This window comes from Ylistrum balloti, unplaced genomic scaffold, assembly GCF_031769215.1.
Source record: "Ylistrum balloti isolate Yb309-2 unplaced genomic scaffold, AGI_CSIRO_Ybal_v1 Utg369958, whole genome shotgun sequence".
Taxonomy (NCBI): Eukaryota; Metazoa; Mollusca; class Bivalvia; order Pectinida; family Pectinidae; genus Ylistrum; species Ylistrum balloti.
This window is the reverse complement of record NW_026782057.1, coordinates 402,072-424,919: the sequence shown is the minus strand read 5'-3', so window position 1 is coordinate 424,919 and position 22,848 is coordinate 402,072. Positions and strand designations below refer to the sequence as shown.

The window sequence follows — 22,848 nt, the reverse complement described above, 5'->3', positions numbered from 1 at the left end:
TTTTCTATATGCTATATTTTTTAAAAGGGAAAATCCTTAATATTTTTATGATGCGACCCTTTATTTGCTGCCGCACTGACAAACGTCACGGTGGGAGTAGATCACGACGACGTCGACACAGGAGTAACGAACTAGTAGAACTACCTTTTCATTTAGTACGATAATTGCAGTATCGCAACCCGTCAAAATGTCTCTTGCGGGTCTTAAAAAACAATTCAACAAGGCGAACCAGGTAACGTATGGATTTAAATAATTTTTGCATAGAAACCGAGCGATTACGATCCCATGATTTGACAGTTTGTCAATGAACGGCGTTCGAGTCGATTGAGAAATCACATGTTTACCTTTTTGTCCAGACTATGATGATAAAATGCATAGAGTTATTTTCGCGTTTACACATACAATGGTGGTTGGAATAAAAATCGAATACTTGTAATTGTATATTTGTATTCCGTTTTGTTGTGTTGTATTCGGTCAACTGTGGGAAAATCACGTTCACTGCTCTGTGTTAGTTTGTTGAGTTGATTTCTCGATTGGCTTGTAAACACCTGCGGGTAAAGTTGATTATTTATACAAGGTAATAAATGTTATTGCCAGTACCCATTTGGTTATTTTCCTGATAAATAAAGTACAGAAGATAGAAGACTGTTTTTCCCAACTGTCAGGAAGTTTGTTCAAAATATCTTTTTCATCTTTAAATGAAGTATTAGTGTGGCATCAATCCATTGTTAGCTTCCATAATGGATCATCTATGTATGTTGATTATATGGGTATTACATGTACATTTACAAATGGAACAGTAACCAAAATTAATTTTATCTGACATTTCATCTAGTACTGTAAGTCAGATTAATGTGGAATGTTAGTCCATTAATATGAGTTTTTGTAATATTTGATTACTGTATGCAGCATGTAATTTGTTAAGTGTAAGGTTAGGTTGTTGCTTCAAAAAAAGAAGAAAAAATGGAATAGTTAACAGGGAAAAAAATATTTGATTCATCCATTGATACCTACTAGATACAAAAAAATAAAATTATCAAAAGTACAATGCATTGATTTTTGAGACTCAAATATCCGAATCCCGAACTCATGCTTTTCCATAGGGACTCGTTCAAATTTTGAGAGCCCACTATTTCTCTATGTAATTGGATTCTTCAAAATTTTGGAAAGTAATGCTAAATTAATAAAGTCAGTGATTAAATTCAGTGTAATATCAAACACCTTTGACACTCACATTTTATGTAAACCTGGAATTAATATACTGTATCAGTGTTTTATTAAGATTTGAAACAGGTAATAGTCTGGCAAACTAGATAGCTAAATACTAATTATGACATATTGTAGTACGATTCTATCTATTTTCGATAGCTGGTTCAAAGTTGATGAATAACAGGCTACTTTTTCCGACAATCAGCATTTAATGAGAGCACTGTGTACATTGATATATATTTCCACATTGATAATTTAAACTAGGGGTGCAGTGTACCCCAAACATTAAACTCACATAGAGGAGTCAGTTAAATCATAGATACAAATCTTGAGGTTCACCATTTTAGAAGGCAGTGTTTCCTGATTCAGATGTAATTAAGTACTGAAAGCTACTCCGAAGTGCTGTCCTGAGTCAGTCAATAAAATGATTACATCCTGTGTGTAATATTTATGAAACAGATGGTCAATTTATCATTGGATGTCAAGTTCTTTTTAAAATAGTTTCCCCTGTAATTGAGAAATCATAGATGACTTCCTCTATAATTGAGAAATCATAGATGACATCATTCAACAAAGGCTGGCACTTTTACTGTTGTCATACATCTATCTATGTACCCTTTAGCAAATAAAATTAACTATGATAAATAATCTGAACTTATTTTTATTTTTTTCAGTATATGAGTGAGAAGATAGGTGGAGCTAAAGGCACAGAGCTTGATGATGATTTTATGGAAATGGAAAGGGTAGGATGAATAGTTTTATTATATGATTGTGTTTTGAGAAATCTTTTAATGCTTTGCAAAATTATATATATGTTATGATGCTCTAATTTATTGGGAACTAATTTAGTGGTCAGCATCTCGTTGGCTATACCCAAAAAATGGATTACTTTTTGCCCAACATTCATTATATATATGTGCAGATATTTTAAACACCTAGATCATGTGATATTGAATGCATTTCTGAGTTATCACATACATGTTGTAATTTGTATGAATAGAAGTGTCAGTATGGCATCTTCCATTAAATGTCTGTTTGTCTGGGAAAATTTCTTCATTTTACTCAGATCTGAAATATTACATAGAAATTCCTATTCAAGGATATAATTTCACTTTATCCACGCATGATTAGTTTGGTTCGATTCTTTGCCATAGCAAGCTTCATCGTATACATATACCAACCAAAATTAGAAATCAAGGATATGACAGACTCTTTCAGATCGACCGGTTATTTCTATCTTTTCCTACTACAAAAACAACATCTTAAGTTTTCCTCCTAGCTGTATGATAAGCATGATGATCTCAATTTACCTATTGTAAATTTTCCATTGTTTGATATCAACATGCCTGCATCCCCAACCTATGGTGTTTATTTGTCTCTGTTGCTTTAATATTGAAGGGACTGTTCCCATTATCATGATTTTCATGTAAGAAGTTGTCAACTGATACACAAACTTACAACACAGGGTTTCAAAAGATGCACATTGTTGAAAATTATGGAGAAGTTTTATGGTGTTATAGTAATCTCATTGAGAAATGTTCCATTTCTTTGTGAGGTACGTAGCTGGACACGTTTTATATTTGTTAGTTTGTTTGTTCACTCCATTGTTATATACCTTGTTCTGATTTGAGTACATGACATTACTAACTTTGACTGACCAAGATTTACATAGTGGGTGTCTTCGATGAAGCAGATAAGGCTTACCCTTCTGGAACATCTAATCTTATTCTCCTTGTACTTATTCAAGAGTCTCCATGCGAATCTTTCATTTGTTCATATTTTGTCCTAGTTTTATTAAATTTGAGTTTGGATTATGATAATGTTGAGATGTTGGTAATTTATTGATGTTTTTCCATGCATTATCATATCACCAAATATTGATATAACATTCTAAAACATCAAAATATAAGTAATATTTCAGACCAATGTAGATAAGTCTATATTTATCTAGTAAATATCACTGACAGAGAATGTATTATTTCCTATTCCTTTGGGTTTGGCACATACTGGGATGCAATACAATATTCACTTTGTTTTATACTTTGGAAAAATCCTTCATTTTAAGAATTTTTAGGCAGAGTACAAATGCTCCACAAACCACATAACTTTTCATGTGATCATTTATCATTTACAGAATAACACAATTAAAATATAAATATGATTTTTGTGTTAAAACTGATTTCGAGGACAGTACTATAGCAATAACATAATTGTACTTTGTTCAATGATATGCATGCAATAATCAAATGAACTACAGTAAACCTACATAGTGTACATATTAAGTGTTCTAGTGTCCTTTACTGTATCTATTGTTTTCGGAGACACAGCAGGTGATGAGTATATGCACAAGTCCTGATATGAAGTTTTAATTGATAGGCCAATTAATACCTGACATGCTGTCAGTTAAGAAATGTTAATGTTTATAAGTCAATCTTTTTTCCACTTAATTCACTGAAATTTATGAAGTTCTATATAACAACATACAGTATACACAACATGTATGTAGGTGTCTATTATATCATGTTATTAATTCTTGGAGAGCTACCTTTTAAAGATGGCTATAATTACATGAAAGTTTGTCAGCATAACTATCTATTGGTGGTATAAATGAATTATTTAACAAATCAGATTGTAACCTTTCAACATTTTAAGGTGGCTTAGCAATTGTTGCTCAAAATGTTAACATTTACAATTTATACTTATGTTTTAAATGTTGTTTTAAACATACTCATAAAATTTTGTAACATCATACCAAATCATTTCACCAGAGAACTTCTAAACTTCTAACGAATGTATCACAGATTATAAGGCTGTGTTCAGTACGAGGAGACACCTAATTATGGAATAGTCTGAGGAGACACCTAATTATGGAATAGTCTGTGGAGACACCTAATTATGGAATAGTCTGTGGAGACACCTAATTATGGAATAGTCTGTGGAGACACCTAATTATGGAGTAGCCTGTCTCTATGTAATACTTTATACCACTGTCTATTTTCTATCAATAACCAGATATTTTGAAGTCATGCATCATGTTTTTATGAAGGAACTAAATAAAAAAAGATGGCCACAATACAATACGCAGTCTTATATTCATTGATGCAAAGTAATCTGTTAGGACAGGATAGAATATGAAATATTACAAATGCAAGTTCCATAAATATTAGTGAAAAATAAGTCCCCTTTCACTGTGTTTTCGTCTTGCCTGTGACGACAAATCACTGTAGATTTGCATTAAGATCTGTTGGTCATAAAGGACAATTTTTTGTGTATTTTTCATTTTGCTTAAACATTACCACACCAACGAAGTTAGACAGATGAGACATATCTTTGCATCCATTACCATGCAATGATATAATTTTCAAATCCTATGGTAATCTAAGTCTTGTTAAACTAGTCTGAAAACAAAGTGTTATTAGCAGCTCTGCCTTTGTATTATATAGATTCATGGAGAATGATTTGAAGTTAATTTAGTTACTCAAGGTCTCCCACCCTGTCCCACCCACTCTCCCCTGTTGTCAATATTATGAACCATTTATCAACATCTGTAAGTATAGAATTTGTCACTATATTTTCCTGGTAGAGTTTAGTTTCCGTGTCTAGATTTCACAACAATAAGTGTACATATGTGTATGGTACATTACGATTTGATATAAAGCTGATAGAAAGTGTTTCATTTTTTCATTGTAACAGGATAATTTTGTTGTCATTGATAACACTTGATTGATAAACAGAGTGCCATTGAATACACACAATCTGTGAAAACAAATAAAGGCTATCTAGGTTTATCATAGATTTAAGTCACAGACTGATTATAATTTTGTGTAAATTCACAGTAGCTGCTAGAAATATAGGTCATTTGGCTGCATGTTCAGTTATCAGATTGTATACATGTTATAATAGGGTTTCACACTGTACCTCTTCCCAACAGGTTATTTGTAAATAAGACAGGTAAACATGTGTGGGGAGATCGAATAGGTGGTGATCTATTTCGAATGGTATCTCAAATGAATGCTAAGTATAATGACTGATATAGCTCACTCATCATCTGATGCATGAGTACTTTCCAGTGTTAGGATATGTAGAACTCTTGTATTGATTATACATCAGCAGATACAGGAAGACGAAACTATTTGATTGGTCCCACACCAATGTTGTAGTAGAGAATGATCAGTATTGTCCTTCCTGTGAATAACAATAAGCATGAAGTAGAGGATGTCAATGTAAATATATAATTGATTATTTTTCCAAGTTTCTAGATCTCTGCTCTTTCTCAGAATGGCATCGTGCATGCCAATACTATTCCCTAGAGTTGTCCTGACTGTTATTTCATGGCACGAATATATATGTACATCATTTTGCATATGTGTATACAAAATTGTAAAACTGCATAATTCTGTGGTGGTAAATATTCATTGAATTGCAATTGACTTTGATATATCTCCCAACTGAAGGATCTAGACTTGGAATATATCTCCCCACTGAAGGATCTAGACTTGGAATATATCTCCCCACTGAAGGATCTAGACTTGGAATATATCTCCCCACTGAAAGTACAAATTTTTATCCCCACTAAAAGTTCTGTTTACACTTTAAATATATATATATACCTCCCAAAGAAAGGTATCAAGACCTTGAATATATCTCCCCACTAAAGATCAAGACTTTGAAAAATTATTCCCATTGAATGATCTAGAATTAAATATATATGTATCTCCCCACTGAACTGGTGTTCAGACTTCAAAACATATCTCCCAAATTAAGGTATCAAGACGTAGAATATATCTCCCCACAAAAGACATCCAGGCTTTGAATATATGTTTTGATACCTGTCTTCATATTATTATGACATCAAAGGTATCTCCCCACTGAAGTTATCTAGACTTAGAACATATCTCTCCCATGAAGACATCTAGACTTTATTACATGTCTTCATACTTTTGTTCCTATGCTAGAGCTATGGAAATGTTTGAAATCAGGTATGTTGAAATGCATGTAGAGGCAATTCCAATATAGCTTTCAGAAATGCTGAAAGCCATATGTTTATGGATAAATTTCAGTTATAACAAGTTGTTCCTTCTGGTCCTGTGGAATTTGTTAGGAACAAGTTTTGCTGTATACAGCTGGACTTGGAATATGATATTATCACGGAAGGGATCGAGGGAATATATCTTAGACCTGCCACACTATTACTTAATCAAACATCCAAAGTCTTGATGACTTAATTCCTGTTTCATGATCTCTTTTCCTTATTGAGCACTTGACCTCTGTGTAAGGTAACAAATTTGCCTGTATAACCTAAGCTTTGACCTGTTATTTTTGGATCCAGAGAGCCAGACTAACATACTAGATCTTCATGAATCAGTTTTTGAATGTGCTCATCAAATTTAACTTTTATGAAAAGGAATTAAAGAACAAGATGAAAAACAAAGTGAAAATTAAGTCTGTACATTACATTTTAATGACACAAACACTGTAGCTAATAGCTAGTATATCATGCAACTAGTGTTGTTCACTTGTTTCAGATATTGACAATCATACAGAGTTTGACTTCAGATTATTGATTTCCTGTATTAGTTCCTTTATTTGTATCACAACATATACATGTGTATTCCATAGATCTAGACGACCATTCAACAGGAAGCGCATATATATATCCGTTTTTTAACACAAATATTTACTAATCAAGATAAAATCTTGTAAATGTGTGATTTTTATTGACATTTTGAAGACATCCCAGGGGCAGTAATAAATCTCCATCTGAGTCCAGAATCCTGTAATCATATAATTTGGAAGGGGCTCAGAATATCTGTATATGCTTGAATTTCATGTTGTGGGACCCACTATTTTTATCCCCCACGAAATGCATTGGGGGGGATATTAAAATAGGCTCCCTCCGTCTGTTTGTCAGTCCGAAGGAATTTCTGGGCTATAAATTCAAAATCATTCAACTCAACTTCAAAAAACTTGCTGTATATATTAAGTTAGTGCCCTAGTTATGCCTTTTGCTATTGATAACATTTCATTTTTTTAAATGATTTTTTGTGTCACCATGGAAACAAATCCATTTAGTATTAACCTTTCTTTTTGGACTACAACTTCGAAACCATTCCACGCAACTCCACAAAACTTGCCGTATATATTAGGTTAGTGCCCTAGTTGTGCTTTTTCCTATTGACATTTCACTTTTTATATAGAAACAGTAAAAAACGACAAAATTAGTGTAAACTTTCCTTTCCAGACTACAACTTGGAAGCTATTCCGTTAAACAAAACTTTATGAATATATTTGATTAGTGCCAAAGTTGCGCCTTTGTTTATTGAGGACATTTTATTATTTATCTTTCTTCTGTTACCATCACATTTTTTTTCAATTTCTTGTGACTTCTTGTATTACTCCTGAGCTTATAGAGTATTACATGAATTTGTTCATGGACAATACCAAACTCTATTCAAATATGAACAGTCAAACACAAGGTCTACATTAAGATATAAACTCTTACTATAAGGCTGATATATAAGATATATGTGTGAGATATTGAAGTTGAGGGGATGCAAGGAAATTTCACAGATAATTGACAAAAGAAGTGGTTACTTTTGGTTTTAGCACTTTCAGTGTATTATTTTTTCAGGTGATAGTTGTCGTACAGAATCGAGTGACGTTACAATTTGTTATACTGATATATTATTTATCATATTTGGGTTTTTACTGCACAGGGTGTGGGGAACAATGCCATGCTTTGCAGCTCCTTGTTAGCAAAAAAATTGAAAAGGACTTATGAAAATGAATTTTAGATTGATACTGCAGGGGTACACAAATATATAGACTTCGCAATTATAATCGATGCAAATTTTGCAAATATCCAGCTCAGTTCATACTAGATAAAACATCACATCAATTGTGTTTCTTTTGTAGAGAATTGATGTGATGGAAAAATTAGTTGCAGACCTGATCAATAAAACACAAGAATTTCTTCAACCAAATCCAGGTAAGAATACACAAGTCACTTTTATTTGAATCTTTAAAATTTCTTATGGATAAAAAGGAAAAGATATGACACAACATTGTGAACTAAGGTTTATATAGTACAGACATTATAGAATTCAGACTATTGGTGTGTTCATATACATAGTTAATGTTATTGATAAAATTACTGATAGATGTGTATCACATGACCTCTCTCCTAAATCTTTAAAAGGTTTGTCCACCTCATAACCATAGAACTTGTGATTATAATATTAGAAATGGAAATCAATGTTGAACTTGATAGAAGACTGTAGATCTCTTTAGGCTAAAAGCTCACTTTCTTAACTGGGTAGAAAAAAATTATTTTAACCCTTACTTTAGGTGCAGTTGAAAATCTGTTGAAATATTGGGGGGGGAAATTATAAAGTTTGCACATTTGACAGTTTTAAAACATAAATTTGAATCCTTCTTTTATTTCAAAGCTTCCAGAGCAAAGATATTTGCTGCTAATTCCTTTTCAAAAATGCGAGGTCAAGCCAAGAACACATCATACCCCCAGCCGGAGGGAACTTTAGGAGAGCACATGATAAAACATGGAAAGGACTTGGGAGAAGAAATGGAGTTCGGTAATTAAACTTTATATTTAGTTCGGCTTATTATTGGTGTCAGAAGTAGGGCTGGACAATAATATGTATTACAATAATCAGTATGTCACAATATTTATCTTATGAAAAAAATATTGAAATATGATTTTCAGTGTTTCAGTATGTATTGCAGCAACTTTATAAATGCAGAACTTTGATAATTTTGCACAAAAAGTTTTTACTGAAACACAAATTTAAGTTTGATTTGTTTTTAAACTTATGTTGAGCTATATAACTTCAAAATTATGTAGTGTTCACTAAATATTGAAATACAATACAATAATGTATCACAATATCCCTGTGAATATATGACAATATATTGCAATACGAAAACTGTTTCCAATACCCACCCTTAATCAGAAGTCATTATTACCCTGAATGCAAGGTAGATACCTTCTGATGCAATCTCTGATTATCAAAATGAAATAAAGATTATTTTTAACTAATGTAGTTATTTTGGTAAGATGTTTTTTTCATGAATGGTTAGAAAGTTAAAATGACGAAAATCATGTGGATTCTATATAAGTGGTGCAACGATAGTTCGACTTACTGATGTATTGCGATAGCTTTGACCTCATTAGCAATAGGTTGATAGGTTATTTCCAAGTTAATAACTTTTGCAGTAGTTTGTTCAACTATTGATTGTTAACAAATTTTAACTAAGCAAAAATGCTACTAAAAAGCAAGATTTTTCACTGAGTTATTGCCAGTCAGCTGCAGGCTAGCCTTCATTTGTTTATGAAAGCATCTTTTGGACCTCAATTGAGGTTAGTGCTAAATACAAGGACCTCACAATTACCTACTTAAGATAGGAATAGAGTCTTAAGTACAACTTGTTACATAGATAAAAGTTTATATCTTTAATGTTTATTATATTGTTGTTTCCAATATGACCCAATTAAATCTACAAAACATAGTAAGGAAAGCGTTGACTGCTTTAACTCCAGGTTCATGGTTTAAACTTTTCCTTGATATGACAATAAACAATATGGCAGAATATAGCAGTATTTTACAAGTCATTCCCAATAAAAAGGCAAAAAACAATGTTAGGACAGCATTTTGGTCACATGAAAATTAATGACAAAGTGTCTCAAAACTGATCACAATTAAAGTCCCGTTTGTGAAAGTACAGACACTTTTATGTGGTAAATAGCTTTGTATATAATCCTAGCTTTTCTAGTTAGGCTTACAGATGTTATAGATATCTTTTCAACACAGCTCTTCCTACGATATATGTAGTGTGTCAGACTTACTATCAAACTTAATTTTTATATCATAGTTAATAAATTAAACACCTCTTAAAACATAAGTTTAAAATGATGAAGAAATTTTGTTAGATTTATTGTAAAACTTATATGATATTGTACAGTCTTGAGTCTGGCTCTGCATGAGTTTCACAATAAATATTACTGAACAACATGTTTCTATATAAGATGAATACTATGAAATATAATAACATGTAACTAATATCTCTGTGAAACATACTCCATTGTATACAAATTGTAAACATTTTTTTTCAGTCTCAATAGTCACCCCTATAGCATATACTTACTTCAGCCAAATTATCAATCTTGTTCATGACAGAGTTCACATTTTTCTCAGTCAGTACACTTCTTTCTTCCTACCATTACAACATATACAAATTTATCTTACAAGCATAATCTTTATTTAGAAATCAAGATATAATACATATATTAGGAAGTTTTCAATCCTGATCTGCTGAATCAATACTAACACTCAACTAAGGTTTGAAGAAATATTGATAAGATTTTTTAATTTTTGAGAAAGAAATTGATAAATGTAATATGTGATTGTTATTGTTGATATGACAACCGATTCATCTTTTATTCTGAGTTAAGAAATTTAGTTGAAGAAATCAAAATATGATTTTGTAAGTACATATACGTTTTCATTTTTATTAAATCTTGCTTGCATTTTGTTGGGAAGTAAATCAGGCATTGAACAACTAGACCAAGTGTGTTTATCTGTTCTACAATGGTATCAGCTAATCTACTACAAGGCAAGCAGGTGTCTGAATGTACCTAGAACACATGATAATCAACTCTCTCAGCCGTACTAGGCACCTTTGTGAGGCCAACTGTTGGGTCTGGCCTGATATAAAAGTACTAGTCATGCAGTGTTGGATGTTCAAGAACAATCTGGTCTTGATCTTAAATCCATGTTTAATTAAATGTGATCTTTTAAAAAGGAGAGGGTATATCCTGTACTATTATCTTATTAAACTGTATTAGTTTTGAATGAAGATTTGAACATATCGCAGTGGCACGGGTTGAAGTATTTCAAGTGTAGACACTCTTAATGACAGGAAATCTTTCTTTTCTTGTGTTTTATAATGTCAAGTTTAGTGGTCACTGTTCAAGTGTTACTCCTGCTGTACATAAGGCATCTTAATTTAATGTGATATCTGTGTATGTGGTACGATTCTAATTCTAGAAGGGCAATATTTGAGTAGGATCTTTTCCCTAAGGGTCTTAATTAAGCAAAATTTATTTCAGTCTTAAGTAGCATGTTCTTATTATATCAAAGTGGTTGGATCATGCATGAGAAGAAGGAGGTGAAGCTGAGAAACGTTCCATCTATAAGCTGCTTTGATAGATTACATGACAAAGAAATGATTTAACATTCAGTTATCAAGTGGGTTAGCTGAAAGGGAAGAACATGTGTGTCACGCAAGGTTTCCAATACAACCTACCTGTTTCCTGAATACACATGTACAATAGACTATGAAAGGAAACATCCTTTTATCTATCAAGGGACGAGTATTATAGATGGTTTTCTCACATGCAATGCCAACACTTGTGTTGGAGGACAGATCAATTAGTAATGATGTACTGTATATAACAAACAGGCCATGTTGACAGTGACACAGGTGTTGGTCATGTCGACAGTAACACAGATGTTGGTCATGTCGACAGTGACACAGGTGTTGGTCATGTCGACAGTGACACAGATGTTGGTCATGTTGACAGTGACCCAGATGTTGGTCATGTTGACAGTAACACAGATGTTGGTCATGTTGACAGTGACACAGATGTTGGTCATGTTGACAGTGACACAGGTGTTGGTCATGTTGACAGTGACACAGATGTTGGTCATGTCGACAGTAACACAGATGTTGGTTGTGTTGACGGTAACACAGGTGTTGGTCGTGTTGACAGTGACACAGGTGTTGGTCATGTTGACAGTGACACAGGTGTTGGTCATGTTGACAGTAACACAGGTGTTGGTAATGTTGACAGTGACACAGGTGTTGGTCATGTTGACAGTGACACAGGTGTTGGTCATGTTGACAGTGACACAGATGTTGGTCATGTTGACAGTGACACAAGTGTTGGTCATGTTGACAGTGACACAGATGTTGGTCATGTTGACAGTGACACAGATGTTGGTCATGTTGACAGTGACACAGATGTTGGTCATGTTGACAGTGACACAAGTGTTGGTCATGTTGACAGTGACACAGATGTTGGTCATGTTGACAGTGACACAGGTGTTGGTCATGTTGACAGTAACACAGATGTTGGTTGTGTTGACAGTGACACAGATGTTGGTCATGTTGACAGTGACACAGGTGTTGGTATTGTTGACAGTAACGTAGGATTGGGCTGGAATTGATTTTGTTGACAATAAGTAACACAGGAGTGTGGAATATTTTTAGTAAAAATAGGAAAAGGTCATGTTGACAGTAACACAAGAATGGGCTATATTGAATGTAAAACACAGGGATGGGTCATATTGACAGTAACACAGGAATGGTCCCTGTTGACAGTAACCCAGGAAAGGGCCGTGTTGACAGTCACAAATGAGTTGGTCATGTTGACCAAGAGTAACACACAGGAGTGGATAATGTTGAGAGGAACACACTGAGATGGTAGATTTGGACAAACTGAAACAAAATGAAGTACTGAGATATGCGTAGTTATTAGGTCACCTGAGACAAAGTCTCCTTTTGTCCAGTGCCGTGCATCCGTAAACTTTTAAATTTTCATTTTCCATTTCAATAACACTTGAATCAATTTCAGTGAAATTTTGCTCAATTTTTTCCTGGCCAAAATGAACTAAATGAATGAATTACACAGTCCCCATGCCCCAGAGGCCTGAGGGGCGGTGCTAAAAATGATCAAATTGATTCAGATTTTAAACATCTCCAGCATTCACATATGGTAGAATCAGATGTTCTTATGGATTAAAGCATCTTTACAAAAGTGCTTTACAAAAATTGTTTATTTCATGACACCAGGGTCTCATATTTCCACTTGGGGATGGGTTGAGGTTTACTTTGGTTTTACAGCAAAATTGCAATTTTGAGCATAACATTTTATATTTTCTAACAGAAATAACTTGTTAGATATTCTTAGTATAGGATGACAGTTTTGTTAGTATGCATATACTGTCACTGGTGACCCCCAAGGACTTAAAACATATCACTTAAATCTTAAAACATATCAATTAAATCTTAAAACATATCACTTAAATCTTAAAACATATCACTTAAATCTTAATTTAGTGTCATAACTTCTTTTTTATGATACTTGAAAGCTATTTACCCTATAATCTTTATATTCAATATTGCTTACCACAGGTGACCATCAAGGCTTCAAGGCCTCCTGTGTTTGACACACAGTAACACAGATGACAAGAGATAAAGTTTATCTTTACAATATTTAGATGTTACATAATCAAAACCGTTTGAAGGATACTGCCTCTTGTTTAAGAGTCTGTTACTCATCTTTCCAAATAAAAGAAAATTTACCCTGTAGTTTTCTGTATGCGGCTAGTAACTGTATCAATTATTTCTAAAGTATTCATTACATGTACATTGTATTATGTAGAAATATGATCGTTGAAAAAATTGTTATAGTTTTTTTTAAGTATTTTCTCATGTTTTTCATTCAGAAGCTTATTTATACCGGAGGTTGTCAGTTGTGGTGAATGGGATCACAACATAGACCTATATTGATCTTTAGTACACTGGGGTAGACTAATCATTTGACCAGTTGATTTCAATACAAATGTTTCTGCTGTGTTGGACCTCATGTTGTGCTAGCTTTGTGGTTGGATATTGCTGAAAAATTCTGCCCAGTAAAATGATAGATAATTTAAGATTGAATATAACTTCAATTATAAGATAACTTGAGATTGAATTTAATTTTAATTATTTAATTAGAAAGTTATTTTGAAATAACTACATCAAATTTAATAAGGTATACATAACAAAATTATTTGTTTACATGCAATTTTATTTAAGTCTATTCACATTTACATACGTAGAAATGTAGCTTTCATTTTTAAGAACTTAAGGTGCTAACAGAATATTTTGAGAAAGTAATTGTGATTTCTGAGAATCTCTTGTTTACAAATGTTGACTAATCATTGTTATATATGTAGCTGACAGTTATTCTGTCACTGTCATTGAATGCAGATGTAGGGAAAAAACATGACCGTTAATCATTGAAACCGGGACTTGTTGTGTAAATTTATGTAGACCATGTGTTTTTATACAAATTCTCTCTCACATCCTGTTGTTGTTTAAATCAGTGAAGTATGCATGAGGAAACTTGCTAATGACAAAGACTTATAAATCATAAAAGTCTTGATTTCAGACCAGATTCTAGCTGGTTTCTTAATCTTCCTTTAAGTTAAAGTTTTCTGTCCCTCAGGATGAAGCTTCCCTATCAAGAAATTCAATATTAAGAGGGAAGTGTAACATGGTGAGGGAGTACAGACAGATGACTTACTAATATAAACATCTCCAGTTATGTGTTTCCCTTACATGACAATGGTCACTATATCCAGCATCTAATTACCATGTGTTGATCAACAAGTATAGCTTTAAATATTGATTTATTTATTTCTATTGTTGAATGTTGGTTGATACAATTGTGAGATAATCCTGTGTAACTTCAGACCACAAGTGTACACTGTATATATACAGATATACCTGTACAGGTGTATTTATTCACTGTATCTGTGTAGTATAGTCTTTTCATCAGTTAAGCACGTTTCATTATCTGATTATAATTTACACAAGAGTCTGCAGTAATTACAAGTCTGTAATAATATACTGCTGTATAATGACCCATAAGTCCCATTTGTTTATATGATTGGGAAGACTGCAAACTTCTTAATGCTGGCCGAGGACTGGTAATTATGTGCTGACATTTACAAAGTGTTTTTATAGAAATGTGGACTGTCATTATCATTCTGTTGTCTGCTGTCTTGTCAGTGTCTATTTGGAGCTTACAGGTTGACATCAACATCTTATGTATGACAACAACAGAGGCCAGTGTTCCTTTCAGCCCACAGTTATCAGATGGTGGATTGTCTCCACATGCTCCCAAAAAATTTACGAGAAGCATGTATACAGTTGTTGCCTAGTCTGTTTGTCCATCTGTCCATGAACATTTTTTGTTATCACTATTTATTGAGAAGGACATGATTAATCTTTCTCAAATTTTATATGTAGGTTCTCCTTGGTCCCTAGTTGTGCCTGTTTGATTTTAGGTCTGAGCATAAACACAAAATTGCCAACAGGAGGCATTCTTAGATTTTTACAATGAAGTATGTTATCGCTATATCTTCAGAAGTACTGGATGGATCTTTCTCAGATTTCATATGTAGGTTCTCTTACGTCCCAAGTTGTGCCTGTTTGATTTCGGGACTGATAAGAATCATAAAATGGCAGATAGATCACCATCTTGGATTTTACCTGGTACAGGTTGTTGTAGCTAGTTCATGAGGAGTACTGGGTGGATCTCTCTAAAATTTCATATGAAGGTTTCCCTTGGTCCCTTTTTGAGACCATTTGATTTTGGGACTGAGTAGAAGACAAAATGGCTGACAGACAGCCATCTTGAATTTTATCTAGTGAAAATTGTTGATACTATTTCTTGAGAAGTTGTCATTGGATCTCTCTCAAATTTTATATGTAAGTGTCTCTTGGTCCCAGTTTGGGCCTGTTTGATTTTATGGCTGATCAAAAAGACAAAATGTTGAACAGTAAGCCATCTTGGATTTCCCCTATGTCATATCATTAAGAGAAAAAACAAAGGAGAAAAGAAGGAAAAAAAATCAAACTTTCAAAGAGCAAATAAAGATCAAACAATGGCGGGCACCAAGATCCCTCTGGGATCTCTTGTAGGTATATACTTGGTATGACCCACCAGAAATAGATGGCAGACAAGTAACCATCTTTTCAGCAGTTTTCATGTAGGTTTTGCTCTGTCATATATAGAATTGGGACTCTTTTGTATCAATCTAACATTCTCTAGGTCAAAGATGAATGTCATATTGTAGTACATCTTTATGATGAAACATCAAGTTCGATTCTGCTGTATGTTTGTGATATATGATATAGTAGGTATTTATTTAAAATTAGTGGTGTAGATCTGCTTTTGTTTAATGTATCATCTACAATGTATGACACTGACAGTCTGTCTAACATCATTTAGATACTTCCTTTTTAATTGGTGTTGATGAACAGTAAAATGAGTGATGTATACATCATTACATAGTAAAGTGATATACTGTCTAATACAGATCTGATACTTTGATTTTAACGTATCTATCAATGCAATAACTTCAGTCGGCTGGAACTTGATATCAAGTCAAGGAGTGAGCTTATCAGTGGGCATGGAAATGTTATTTATCATGTTACTGAACAGCAATAAATATGGATCAGCATATTACCCGACTGTATATCTGTACAACATGTATATTGTCAGACAGTCAAGTTTTACAGAGCTGTACATTTGTACAACATGTATATTGTCAGACACTGTCAAGTTTTACAGAGCTGTACATTTGTACAACATGTATATTGTCAGACACAGTCAAGTTGTACAGAGCTGTTCATTTGTCAGCATAGATTGTGATTGTGCAGTTGTACACAGTTATGATATAGTCAAACCTGTCTATAAAGGCCACTATACAAAGGTGGTCTTTATAAAGAGGTTAAATTACTATTGTATTACATAGGGAACCGAAAATGTGTCCTTTGTTGACAAACAGTCTTTGTATAAAGGTGCCTTTTAAGACAGGTTTTACTGTATATGTAGACTCATTTTCCACACTGTTCAGTTGTACACTGCTAGGAGTTTCACACTACAGGTGCCTGATTCTGTAGCCTTTACCCTGCGTGTGGTAGTGTGAAATACTGTGATAGACTGGCCATAGGTATATGAGTGATGTATAATCAGGTAATTTGGGTCATGCTGAGGTCATCGACATATAGTAATTTTGATCACCTGTAGAGAGTCAAATAAGAGGGGCTGGCTAATACTCAACCTAAGAGTATACATAATGTAGTAGCTGGTCCATGAGAAGATAGCACGTGATATTGTTGTCTTGTCTGTCTACTCTAGAAAAATCGCTCTGGGCAAATTCTTGTAAGCAGTGGAGAAGAAAACAAAAACCAGTTTCTGAACGAGCGATCTAGAGTGAAAGTGGTCCAGCCCTTCGTACCTTCATTATAAGCAGTTGACAGTTTTATTTCCTGTACAAACCATGTACCAACATCAGGTGTTTCTAATGTCAGCTGATCAGGGCTGGTTTTTATTTATGAGCTATGTATTATTAACCTGACTAGTGTGATTGTCTAAGTGTTGTTCAGATATAGCTTTATCCAAGTGTCTTAGAAAATATTGGATTAATTTGAGGTCCTCTTCATATTGTTGCGGCAAATATACTCAACATTTCCTGAATCATAGGTTTAATTCACTAGATTTAAGATGAATGAAAACAGGAAATAGAAAACAATTATAAATTTCAAACCAGTGATCTGCTAAAAGCATGAGGGTCATGTGGAATTGAACTGTTGGACTTTGAAATCCTGCTATTTCTTAATTTTCTGGCCATAAGCATGGTATATATATTATTTTCTTTCCTTTACATCTATTCCTGTTCGTAATTATTAAAATCCAGCCTCAATTAATTAACAACAGTTATGAAATAAGTAAATTTGAGAAGGTATATCAATCATTATAAAGATATACAGAAGCTGATGAGCAGAAACTAGACAGTGCCCAACTGATAACAGGTTAAAGAGACGCCATTAATGTCTCAATCAGAATTCCAATTTGACGCCTGATTCATTCAATAGATATACACATGTCATGCTCAATCACACAAGTGTTCTCTTTACTGTTGAAGACTTGTTGCTGGTGTTTTACACACGATAGTTAATCATCATTAAGTTGCTCTGTGACATCTCTACTTTGAAAGTGGACTGTATAAAAAATTATAAATCTAATTTTAGTATTTAGAGATTTACTTAAAGTTGATTTAAACTTTGATGTCAATGATATTTCTGTGCTTGAAAACGAAATGAACATTTACTATATTATATTAAAAGATAAAAAAATCTATGTTGTGTATATTATTTGATATATAAAAAATGAAACGTAAGAAAGAGAGCTATATGTAGTTAGAAAAACTAAGTAACTTTCATTGACAAATCTAAAACTATACTGCGGTTTGATGCCCTTTTCTCTATCCAGCATTAACTTTTCCTTTAAAAAACAATTTCTTCTCTATAAAAAAAAGACCTAGAATCGTGACAAAAGCCAATGGTTCCTTGGATGAAGCTAGACAAAGTTGGCAGGAAAAAAAATCTTGATTTTACAAGTTTACAAGGGTCAAAGTTGAAGCCTGTAAAAAAATAGTTATTAAGCTGTATGATTCCTTGGATGAATCCCCCCCAAAAAATTGAGAAAAAAATATATCTTGACAGTATTCAAGGTTGCAAGGGTCAAATTTTTCAAAAACATTCAAACAACTTCCCCTGATTAGCCAAAGGGCCTATAACCATTAAATTTTGCTAGTAGGTTCTTGGAATCAATATCAATTATTTGAAATGATAATGTATCAGTGAGAAGTGTTGAATACAGAATGAGTGATGCAGGCTCGTTGGACCTCTTGTAAAGGTGTCTGTGTGTTAACAGACATAGGGCAGATGATACCATGGTGTGTATCTGCTACCACTGATTATTGATTGTTCTGTTGTCAGGGTCCTGTCTGGTGGAGGCGGGGGAAAGCTTCAAACAGCTGGCAGACCTCAAGTATTCCATGGAGGACACCGTGAAGCAGAATTTCCTGGAACCCCTTGGTCTGCTGCAGGCCAAAGATATCAAGGAAGTCAATGTTAGTTTTCATATCCTACATTTGATGGCTAATCTGTTTCTGCCTTTTTCTGACTTGTCTTTTCCCTTACAGCTACAAATTAAGGAATCTTTCATTTAACTTCACTGAAAAGATTTTTGATCTGTTGGCCTGGTTGATGTATTTACCTGTGCATAACTAGTCATGAGTTTATATATTGTTTGCCTCATAGAGTACATTCCAACTCATGTTATACAGCTTGATTTTGCTATTCGGATAATAAATTTTTTCTTGAATCACTTTTTCGTCACAGTATAAGGTAGATATTGGAAATTCTTTTAATCTAATTTTGATGCAGTAATACATGTATCACTTCAAATCTGTAACTGTCTAAAATGCCCTAAATGTATCGTTTCTTAAAATTAACAGTCAGATGTTGATGAAGACTTCCTATGATGAATTGTTGAGTCAAGATTTCCTATGATGAATTATGGAAAAATGCCCTGTTTTTGCCCAAATTCACATCAATCTGTCTTAGTCTGCAGTTAGTATTGAAAATATCTTTTTTAAAAAAAATGTGTGTTAAATTTGAAGGTTGTATTTCTAAAAAAAAACAGGCTTATTGATTTCAGGGAACAAATTAAAATGGAAACTTTTTTCATCTAAACCTAACAGTCAGATGTTGATGATTTTTAACTTGTTGAGTCAAGGTTTCCTTTGATGAATTCATGACATTCTGGTGATGCTTTCATGGTTTCTTGGGGAATCAAACTTAGCAGAAGGAGAACTGAAAAACATAACTCTTAAAGGTGTAGCTGCTTTAAATTTGAGGTATTGTTAACAGTGATTGGACTTGGTTCTGTTTTTCTCCTGCACCGCTGTGTTTATGGTGTCAAGGACAGGAAAGAAGTGTAGGAAAGTTTCTAATCATTTCACAATCATGCATAATACAAGAGGAATTGTTCCAGGCGTTTGTAGGATCCGGTAATGGGCACCATTCCTTATGGAAAAATGCCCTGTTTTTGCCCAATCTGTCTTAGTCTGCAGTTTGTATAGAAAATCTCTCTTTGAAAAAAAAAAATTGTGTGTTAAAAGCTGAAGGTTATATTTCTAAATAACAGGCTAATTGATTTCAGGAAACAAATTAAATTGGAAACTTTTTTCATCTAGTCCTATAGCATTACACAAGTAATGATGAATGGAGCAATTAAAACTTAATTTATCACTGATTCTGTTTTCACAAATTGTAATAAAACTTTGACAAACTTTTTTTCAAATTTTTACTACAAATGGTCTCATTCACAAAATCTGGCAAAATGTCAAATCATTCATCCCCATTGGATGCTTAGTTAACTGATATTGATATTTCATTGTGACAGCACTTTACTGTATGCTAAGGAAAATCTTATGTCTGAATTGTACTTTTAGTACTGGTATCATTAAAGGATTGTTATGATACCTGTATAAGCCTTAATCAGAGGAAATTTTCATCTTGTATTTCAGCACCACAGAAAGAAGTTGTCAGGACGAAGACTGGACTTCGACTGTAAGAGGAGGAAAAAGGATAAAGGTATATTCTTAAATTCTTGTTATATTATACAAACTGAAAGGTCTTGTTAGCATACAATGGTGGCTATTTTCAACTGTCTCTGTAGTGATAAGAAAATTCAGTGATCAGGCCATTACAGTATATAGCATGGCTATAATGTGTGTGTGTGTTGGTTTCTTTGTAGACATGTGCATCAACTTTATATGGATAGAATTGTGTAGCTTTGATCATGGTGTGATCATGTCACCACAGTGTTATGATCTGTTTGGTACAAAGATGATGTAAGTGTACCTAAATGATCTGGATATATCGTGTCACATATTTACTCGAACTGAGAATGTTTATTTGAGTAATTATCAGGGCTCGCGCTGTCAGTCCCCTTAGTGTCAATAGCAAATATGAAAACTCTTTGGCAATTTAAAAATTGCATTTGGCGAAATTGCCAAAATACACTTACATTTCACTGCCCCAATGACTAAAATTGCCAGTCATGGGCATGTCAAGTCTTACCCACCTAGACACTTTGCCACTGACTTCATTAGGTATGCAAATATAATTATCTCACTCCCTGCTATCGCCTCAGGCATGAGGTTCATGTCACAAGTAAGGGGCCACAGGCTGTCAGGTCTGCCTGTAGCATCAGACACTCACTATACACACTCTTAGTTAATAATCATTATCTTGTGATTATAATTAGGGACCATCACTTCAAAAACAAACACTGTTTATTGCTATTATTAATTTATTTACATGAGGATGATCTCTGGTTTGCTAAAAACGTAGACTGTCAGACTGATTTTGGCGAATCACAATTTAGAGCCAGAGCTAGCCCTGATTATAATGAAACGCTACAAGTAAATGTTGATGATTGTGCAGCTTATGTGTGTATCTTTCTGGTGAGAGTAAGGAAAGACAAAGTGATGAACCTTTCATAAGATTTAGATATCACCCTCCATAAGATATAGATATGGAGGTGTTCCCTGGGTAATATACTCAGCTTTCAAGAGATGTAGGTGTTGAGGTGTTCCCTGAATAATATAGTTACCATTCATAAAATGTGGATATAGAGGTGTTTTCTGAGTAATAAAATTGCCTTCCATATAATATAGGTTTTGAGATGTACCCTGAGTAATATAGGTACCTGCCATAATATATAGATATGGAGGTGTTCTCTGAGTGAAAAACAGCCTTCCATAAGATATAGGTTTTGAGATGTACCCTGATTAATATAGTGATATATATAGGTATGGAGGTGTTCACCTTCCATAAGATATAGGTTTTGAGATGTACCCTGAGTGATATAATCACCTTCCATAAGATGTAGGTACGGAGATGTTGACCTAACCTTTTGCCTTTTTCTCCCAACAGGAGGTTAGTACCATGGCACTTTCTGCACTTAGGTCATCTACCAAAGTTGTGACCTCATTTTCACTTAAGTATCGCATTCTTTACTTGCATGTAGTCAATATATGGTCCTGTCACTTTGGTGATAGTAGTACTGTTCACAATATCATAATTGTCATCATCTTTGAGGTTGGATTTTTAACCTGTGAAAAATATAACTTCTGTCTAAATCACTGGATTATATCTTCATACACTATATATATAGCGTCATGGGATAAGTTCCTAAATTCATTAACTTCTATTTAAGTTGGTATAGTGGGCATTTCCATGCTGGTTAGTCTAACATGTAGACATTTTTGCCGCTTCAATATTCATTTCATAATGTGTCATTATGTGTGTATTACTGCAATAATTCATTAATCAGGATTCAGCAAAAAAAAAACTTACCGCTTTATGGAAAAATGCGTAAAATGCTTCCCAAATTTGGGGACGATTATGAGACACAGACCCATTTAATATGTACAGTATTAATGATCTGGTGTTTAGAATCCATATTTTATTAACATTAATGCTTCTTGTTGTTGTGTATTTTGTCCAGTGGTGTATACACAGTCCTGTCCAAGGGTAGATCTTAGGTATAACCCTGTAGCTAGTGACAACAAATTATTATTTCAATGAGAAATTAGTAGTTCATCGATTTTCAGAGTTTAAGAACATTACATCACTGAAAGTCATTTGATATGGGGTCTTTGCAAGACATATAGCACATATGATATTAGCTGACAATATTTCTGTTATTGTATATTGTCAGGCATTTAGGATGTTCAACTATCAAATATGAGATGGAGGGTGTTGATGGATCAATTTACAATTTTAGATATAGTAGGTCATGTGTGAAATTCCCAATTTTGAAATCTACCTTTATAATCAACTTTTGTATTCAAATTTAGAATTTCATTCTGTAATTTTATTACATTTGGGTTGGGCAAAGGGGAGATAATTATATGAGCAATAGGT

At 33.5% G+C, this 22,848-nt stretch overlaps 1 protein-coding gene across 2 annotated transcripts in view; it reads left to right on the top strand.

Annotated features, from left to right (window-relative positions):
• Positions 1–106: 106 nt before the first annotated feature.
• LOC132547482 (endophilin-A3-like) overlaps positions 107–22,848 on the top strand; it is a 33,160-nt gene continuing 10,418 nt past the window's right edge. For both annotated transcript variants that reach the window (XM_060211237.1, XM_060211236.1), the window contains exons 1-6: positions 107–232; positions 1,884–1,952; positions 8,125–8,197; positions 8,658–8,801; positions 18,847–18,980; positions 20,442–20,508. In XM_060211237.1, coding sequence (XP_060067220.1) covers positions 188–232; positions 1,884–1,952; positions 8,125–8,197; positions 8,658–8,801; positions 18,847–18,980; positions 20,442–20,508 — 532 coding nt within the window. In that variant the 5' untranslated portion in view covers positions 107–187. The remainder of the gene's footprint in view (positions 233–1,883; positions 1,953–8,124; positions 8,198–8,657; positions 8,802–18,846; positions 18,981–20,441; positions 20,509–22,848) is intronic.